The sequence below is a fragment of the Vanellus vanellus genome (genome assembly GCF_965231255.1).
Source record: "Vanellus vanellus genome assembly, chromosome: 18".
NCBI classification, from domain to species: Eukaryota; Metazoa; Chordata; class Aves; order Charadriiformes; family Charadriidae; genus Vanellus; species Vanellus vanellus.
Window position 1 is genome coordinate 7,639,874 of NC_138923.1, and position 8,260 is coordinate 7,648,133.

The window sequence follows — 8,260 nt, forward strand, 5'->3', positions numbered from 1 at the left end:
GGAGCTGTGGAAGGCACCTAAACCCTGAACAGAAATTGCCACGAGCAGAATTCAGTTCTTGATTCCCTGCAGGAATCGTGCCGTTCCGCTGTCCTGGCATTTAATTATTGCATCTTAGTTTCCACCACTTAAACCAGGATTAGATGATACCCGACCTCCTGAATCTTTGTGCATCACTGGAGCACCTAAAAACCAAACTTGCTATCTACTCTCTCGTCTTAAGAGATGAGGGTGATTTGGCCATTGCACTGGGGAGTTCTTCCAGGTTAAGCACTTGCCTGTGTGAAGTTCTGCTGCAGGACACTTGTATGTCCTTCCAGAGCTTCAGAAGTCAGGGTAAAACACTGCAACCAAACCACAGCAGCAAATGTTCCGAAGCTGGCCTTCGCAGGAGACTTTTCATTCTGCATTGTCATATGCAGTTCCTTTGGACAGTAACTTGTTTAAATGGTGATGAGCAGAGTTTTACTTTAAAATTGACTACCTAAGCTAAGCTTTTGTTCTGGTAAGGAGTGCTAGTTATATGATGAAGGATGAATGTATCTTTTTTTTTATAAAAAAAAAAAGCATCAGTTTAGCACCTGTTTTATGTACTTTTACTATAACCTGGTTATTGAGCATTCTTGCTATCTCACAATTAACACGCTGGTCTCTTTAATATAAAGCAAGTAGAGATTCCTTTACAGTGTGCAAGCATGTACGATGTATTACCACCTTTTAGTACAACTCTGGGGATTGCGTTGATCTTGTGCTCAGATGTTCAAGAGACCCGGAATGTGGTTTTCTTCTGGATAGTCTCTTAATTTGGTTGCAGTTTTTTGCATGCATTCAGGCACTTTTCATATCCATGTCTCTTGTAACAAAATGCCCTGCAGTTTGGAAGCTTTGTGGCAGTTAGTTTTATAAATAACGCTGTGTCCATGTGGTAAGATGAACAGCCCTATTGTGGAGATTATCTACTTGGAAATCTAATTTTTGTTTTCTTTCTCTCTGCATTATTGTTTACGTGATGTTCTTGTCCCTTTTTTTTGCCTCTGTTTTGCTCAGGTGGCTTCGGTGCTGCTCCAGTGTTTGGCAGCCCTCCCACTTTTGGGGGATCCCCTGGGTTCGGAGGGGTGCCAGCATTCGGTTCAGCCCCAACCTTTTCAAGCCCTCTGGGCTCAACGGGAGGCAAAGTGTTCGGCGAGGGTACAGCAGCAGCCAGCGCTGGAGGATTTGGGTAAGCCAACCAGGGTCCAGGGTTTGGGAAAGCAATAGTCTTGCATGACAAAAGCTATTATGCTTAGTTACCTCTGCATCAGCATAAAGAATGTATTCTGTGATTAATTGCTAAGCTCTAAGCGTCCTTGGTTTGTTTGTTTGTTTGGTTGTTTTTTTAAAAAGAAAAAAAAATTTAAAAGGCATAAAGCAGAGATCTTAACCCCAAAGGAAATAACGTGCATGATCTCATTTTCATGCTGAAACTACTATGTTGAATCTTTAGCTTTAGAGATGACGAGGGGAAATGTGAGTCATCTTGCAAGCATCTAAGGGAATGCAGGAGTATTTTCTGTGTGCACACTTAATGAGTTCAAATCTAGGCCTACAAACTGTGCCTAGCAAAGAAAATAATAAATATCATTATCTGTGATTCTGTCTAGCCACCTCATCCGCTTGAGATAGGGGCTAGAGATACTGATGAGGATTCAGTCTGTTTTCTCACCTGTGGGGGTGGGAGGAAGCACTTGTAACAGCCTGTGCTCCCAGAGCGATTTGTGAAAATTTTTTTTTGTGGATTTGTGTGAAAACAGTCCCACACTGATTGTTTTTACCTGCTTCTTTACCCCTTAAGCCTGTGCTTGGCACTGGAGTAGACAGCGCTTTATTCCTTGTTTTGTTCAGCAAATACAGAATTTCAAACCTTGCAAAGCAGCTTCTGCAATAGGCAGCAAATGCACTTCTTCAACATGGCGCTACCAGCAAGCAGCTCTCCTTCATGCCCTACAATTATATTCAGACCAAATAGACCCACTTGAAAAAAAAACAACAAAAACCAAACCAAAAAAACCCAAACTTCCAGTGAAAAGAGGAAACTGGATGTCTTCCCAATCTAAGTGTTTACATATTTCGCAAGTGTTTGTCTCTAGTTTCAGGAGGAACTGCCTTACGTAAAGCACATTAGAACATGCAGAAGTATAACTTCTTAATTCCCCAGGAGGTTAAGCAGATACCCATCTGCCAGGGCACCCCTGAGCCGTGGAAGGCTTCAGCTAGGTTCTTCTGCTGTGTCCTGAGCTCTGGTACAGCAAATTGGTGAGTCCCTTTGGAAAGGGTAAAAATAGAGGCAGCTTAATTAAATCCTCACCAAGAAGGATGCGCTTGTAGGGACGACTTAGCTTCAACTCAACTTTCAGCCACTGTGCTGCTGGATTTTGTACTGAAACTGGATGCGCTCAGTGACAATGTTGGAAGCTTAAAGATAAAATGGGATTCAGAACGAGCAGCAAACAGATGTCTTGCATAAGCAGTCTGCAGACTCAAGAAAGATAATTCAGTGCCTTAACTTGTGGGAAGTTTTGAGAAATTCTTCTCCATTAGAAAGATGTAGACTCAGTCTGATATTTTTGGAGTCACCTGATGAAGAATTTGATTTTTAAAAACTTCAAAAGAGTGTGCAAAATTTCCAGGCAGCTTTACAAACATCCAAATTTCACCACAAAATTTTGAGCAATAGTTTAACTCTGCAGTATACTGTATCTCCTGTGCAGGACTTCCTTTCTGCCTTACTCTTGAAGTAAAACTTTAAAAATCCCAAATACAGAGAAGTTACTTGCCAGTACGTTGTGCGGTGTTAGCTCCGAGTTCCTGAGAACACCCTGCTACCTTCAATACGTGCGATTCGTCGCTGCTTTAATTCTGAAAAATCTGCATCACTTGATAAATGACTTAAGTACCAAAAATAGAAACCACTATACTTCTCCTAAATCTGCTGTTCAGACTGTTTGTGAGCAAATAATGTTTTGCTTTCATAAACTAACCTCAAGTGCCACTCAATTCTGTTTTGTATAGGAGGTTTACAAAAGACCTGAAAATCTGGGCAAGATAGGTTTGATTAAATTGTTACCAGGCAATGACTGTATCTCATGTCTTTTATATGTTTTGGAAAAAAAAAAAAAAAATCTGTCCATAGTTTAAGCTGTTTCTCTACTCCTACTATGCTTACGATTTTTCAACAGGCGTGTTCTTCTAGTTACAACTGAAAGAAGCAGTTTGAACCACAAGTTTCCTTGTCACTATTCTCAGCTCCACTTCCTTTCACCGGATAGACATGATTTGCGTGTTTAGTGGCATAGTTCTGAGGAGATGGAGCACTGTAAAAACCTCTTCTTCTCAAATGTATCACCCCATCTTGCTGCGTTTAAAAAAGAACGGCAAAACCTGTTCTGCCCTTGCTGAGAAAACCACATTTGTGGTTCTGAGCTGAAGCTGTCTGCAAGGTACATGGGTCAAGAGCCAAACCAGAGGCGTAGGGGATGGTTAGCAGGGCCAAAGATGCAAAGTCGCCGAACTGCCCATTGTATCTAATGCTGTAGGTGGAAGTAGTGTGTACAGGTGATGGTGTCTGGGATAGGAGAGGTGATGTCCTTTACCAGGTGAATTGTTTGTCACACTGCTACAAGGGTCGTCTTTTATCTGGAGAGATGTGTTTTGATGTGGTGTGTGTTTGTTGTTTTTTTTTTTTTTTTTTTTTTTTTAAGTCTGCTAGATCTGGATGGATGGAGAGGTGGGTTAACATGCTGTCAGGTCATATTTTAAGTCAGAAATGATGGGAGCTAGTGTGAGGCACAGCCTTGCAAAGCTGCCGTGCTGTTTGACTTGGCCAACTCGGGGAACGGCTGGCACTGGGTTAGTACCAGTAGCGTTGTGCACTCGCAGAGCTTTAGCGGAGCTTGTCATCTGAAAAATTTGTGTCTGTATTTTGCCCAGTTTAAGTTAGAGAAACATTTGAAGCTCATTTTTTGAGTATATCTCTTATGTTCAGAATTGGGAGAAGTGGGGGGGGGGGAGGGGGGGGAGAGGGAGAGGGGAGAGAACCATAATGCATATCATGGTCTCATTAGTGTGTCATGCTGATAGCTCTGCAATGCCTGGTTGGACAGAGTGGTGGAGAAGGGAGACCAATCTCCATATAAACATTTCTTATTTCAGTCCCCAAAAGCAATTAGGGGAGTAATCCAAAGGTGATGGGAAGAAGTGCCAGGCAGGTGCAGATCTTCAGGAAAGCACTGGAACTGTGTGTGGTTCAAAACGGGCTGGGGAGAGAAAGGAGTTAAGAAATCTGCAGGTGGTTTACAGTGGGTAAAGTACCGTCTGAAAGTTGGGAGTCTGGGTTCTGTATCTGGGCTCTGCCTTGTGCTCTGGCCATGTGCAGCTCATACCAAATTCCGCGTTTGCTGCCCTGTTTGTGAAATGAGACAATGCTGTACTTTTGAGCTTAAAGGGCAAAAACTACACACAGGAGTGAATTAATATATTCCATTTAATGGCTGGAGTTGGTATTCCAAGCACTTGAAAATGTACCCTGTGTAAGCATGAACGTATTTGCCTTTCTGCCTGGTGTACATTAAGAACGGGAGCTGAACAGACGTTTGTATGTATAATAGTCATCCCCAAACTAGGAAATCAGTTTCCAGAATGAACAATTGTAAGTATTCATATCGGGTGGTCTCACTCTTCTGATGTATCCTCGTTTAAGGAGTGCACTGTTACCATTGTGTGTATGGGGACAACCTTCCAGCGTAAGTGAGAAGATGCTTGCAAACACAAATTTTCTTTTTAAACTGCAGGTTTGGTGGTACCAGTAACAATACAGCATCGTTTGGCACACTAGCAAATCAAAATACCCCGACGTTTGGATCACTGTCACAACAGGGTACCGGTTTCGGCACACAAAGCAGTGGATTCTCAGCTTTTGGGACAGGTGGAGGAGGTAGGAGAAGCTAAAATATAATGAACCTAACAGGCCCCATGTCTCCAGTTGTCCCTGGAACTTGGGTGTGACTCCTCATCTCCCTGTCAAAAATCAGCCTGGTCCTGGTCCTGCTACAGGGAAGGGACTGTGACCTGGAGAACTGAGCTCCAGGGTTGGGTATAGCATCTTCTTAGACTTTATCTCATAACTCCATCGCTGATTTGCTGTGTGGCATGTCAATAAATCACTCCTCTTCTGCACACCTCATCAGATTATTGCTTTTTACCCCCTTTTGTGAGTTGTTTTTTCTCAAAGGAAAATATTGAGAAATAATGATACCGTATTCTTGGGTATCTGTAAATAAGTACTTAGTGTCAAAAGAATATGCACTGCAAAACTGAGCTAGGACACCAACAGCCAAATCTTTATCTGATGTAATTCCGTGTCACTGCAGTGATTTACGCGGGGCTGAGAACAGAGCCTTTGAGAGAGGATACGATACGGTCATTGGTGGTCTGCCTGTCACCGCTGGCTTGCATTAAGCACAAACTCTGTCTTCAGAAAGCAGCCCTCTCTTTTCATGGAGAGGTGAATAAACCAGGCACATTGTATGCAGTTGCTGCTAATGAATGGACCTAGCTGATTAGCAGTGAAAGCAAAGCCCTCTTAAGAATGGAGGGAAGTCACTTTTCTTCTAGATGGAGATTTGACTTTCATTGTTTGCTCTTTCCCTGGCCTAAGGCAGGAAAGAAACGTTTTTCAATCTGTGAGTGGGAGGGGACACTTACTACAAATCTTATGCATTCATTTTACCTTTCAACAATTATTTTCCTAATTTTGCGTTTCTTCCAGGGTTTGGTTTTGGATCGTCTAACACGTAAGTACCATTTTGTGTCTAACTCTTCATTAAAAATGCAAATAGAATCAGAACACAAGAGTTGACTGGTTTTCAAGAGCAAGCTTTGAAAGTACTAGGAACATACTAGTTCTGATTTCCTTTTTAGTGGTACTGCATAGAGCTTAAAGTCCAGGCTCTGAATGTGTGCTTTCCAGTGAGGTTAATCTTTCATATAAGAGAGAATTTTCAGTTAGATTGTGCTCTTGTTCCGTCTCTCAGGCACATGATGTGTGTGCGAATCTAATATCTACTCCATTTGTCAGGTTGAAACAAGGACTGAAATGAAGCGGTATCTTTCTGGCCGAACTGAGATGCTGATTTACAGTTAAAGAATGGGACTAAGAGCTGAGGTTAACTCTGTCTCCCGCTCTGCCGCCAACTTGCTGGATTACTTCTAGCAAGTTTCTTTTACTTTGTTTCCCTGTCAAGTAGAGAAAGCGTGTGTATCTCCAGATGGTAGACTCTAGAATAAGCATAATTATATCTAGTTAGTATGTGTTGATGCAGTCTCAGGTATAAGATGCTGGAAATACCAAAGTGTTCTCATAATAAGCTTCTGATACTGGGGAGAATGGAATCTTGTTTGAGAGATCTGCTGAATTAATACTGCCTGAGGGGGACTCTAGCACTCATTGCTGTGCTGTGGTTTTTATTTTCTTGCTCCACAGATCTTCTTCTGGATTTAGCGGATGGAGAAGCTAAGAACATCCTGAACTCTCCTGTAGATCTGTGCCGTAGCTCCTGCGTTCATGAGTCACCTACACGATCAATATCCAAACAGCTTTTCTTTTAAATATGAGTTCTCAGACTTTTTTTTTTTTAAGAAAAATATTTTGCTTATTTTTATGCAACACTTGTTCTCGCTCTATATTAAACTATTTTATCTGCCTTGATGTTATTTGTGTTGGAAGGGTTTATCTCCCTGGATCTAGAAGAACTAGAAGCATGCTGTGGCTTCCAGCCCCGTACTGGACTTCACTTTCTGTTGTTCACCCCTTGCCTAGGCAGGGGAGTAGCTCAAGATAGTTCCTGATATAAACCAGCACGTTTTTCATTGAAGAGAATGACTGACTCTCCTAGGCTCTTAAGAAGGGGCTGAAGTTTGCCCTGCTAATTTTAAGTAGAGGATGGGGCACATGCTTATCTCACCGAAGTGCTAAAACTGAGTCATGTGTGAGCCAGAGGCTTAGTGGAGAAATAGGAAATTATCTGAGAAGAAACTGGCAGCGTGCGGAACACGTTCCCATGGCAGTAACATTCAGCAAAGAGGTGGGAAGTAAAAGCTTTCCTATTTTTACCTTTCTGTAAATTTTACAGAACTCGGAAAATGGAGCTCAGGTTATAGGGAAAACTTCTGGCCCTTGAATTAGAAGTGTGACCTCCATCCAGAGGCATTAGTGATTTCGCGGCTTATGGCTTTGCCTGTTGGATTCTACTGTCAGCTACATTTTTTCTAACATGTATGAGATTGTACTTTTTCCCTGTAGCTCTTAGCTTTAGTCAATAACGTTTGTGAAATTCTCATATGTTTATACTTGAACATACTGAGCAAACGTTTTAAAGAATGCCCTGAAGGCATTCTGGACAAACACTTTTTCTGTTTGATGCATCTGACCTCCATGAAACCTCTAAATGATGTAATGGGTTTTTGTTGCTCTGTGAAAAATGCATTTGAAATAACAGCTTATGTATTAGTTGAATACATGCAGATTGGATGGGCTTATCTTGTTGGTCCTATTAGGACATTTGGGGGCACTTTTGCTTTTTCTATTTTTAGCAGAAACATTCTAACATTTCTTTTTTTATTATTATTTTTGCCAATAGTACACAATATGATGACAAGTGTCACTTCCTAGTTTGGTGGGCATGTGGTCACTCTTTGGAATTGTAAATAGTTGATAACTGCTTGTTTTCACATCCAGTGTTATAAACTGAATACTTAAATCTATGGACGGTTCCTGAAGAAATCGCTTTTTTCAAGTGAACCTAAAAAGTTAGCGTTCGTCCTAACTCCTGTCCTAGCTGTGGAAAGTGTCCTTCCTCTCTCTGCCCCTGGCAGTGACATAAGGTAGGTTCCTTTAAAAAGGAAGACCACTGAACTACGGGGAATATAGTGTGCGAGGGAGGCTTATTTTTAGATATGGAGGGGCTTTGCAAGGCTATAGGCTCGAAGGCTTTTACATACGCCCTGGATTTCTGAACCCTGGCACGCCGCGTGTCGTATTCGAGACAGCCCTCTTGTCAGGGGTTCGGCTACAGCCTCCCCGTCCCTCTAATGGAAGAGAGCGAGCGCCGGCGATCCTGGGACCACAGCACTAGAACACGGGAGAAAATTTCTGAAATTTGCTTGTTTGGAGATGGAAGAAACAGCTGAAGATTGAAGTGTGCCCTCCCAGTACGTTCCCCCTCAC

At 42.2% G+C, this 8,260-nt stretch overlaps 1 protein-coding gene across 1 annotated transcript in view; it reads left to right on the forward strand.

Annotated features, from left to right (window-relative positions):
- The window catches only part of NUP214 (nucleoporin 214), a gene marked incomplete at its 5' end in the record, with an annotated part of 45,517 nt that extends 38,713 nt beyond the window's left edge, over nucleotides 1-6,804 (forward strand). The window contains 4 exons of the mRNA XM_082492638.1: nucleotides 1,048-1,219; nucleotides 4,827-4,969; nucleotides 5,804-5,828; nucleotides 6,518-6,804. Of these exons, the coding sequence (XP_082348764.1) occupies nucleotides 1,048-1,219; nucleotides 4,827-4,969; nucleotides 5,804-5,828; nucleotides 6,518-6,551 (374 nt within the window). The 3' untranslated portion in view covers nucleotides 6,552-6,804. The remainder of the gene's footprint in view (nucleotides 1-1,047; nucleotides 1,220-4,826; nucleotides 4,970-5,803; nucleotides 5,829-6,517) is intronic.
- Between the last annotated feature and the right edge of the window lie 1,456 nt (nucleotides 6,805-8,260).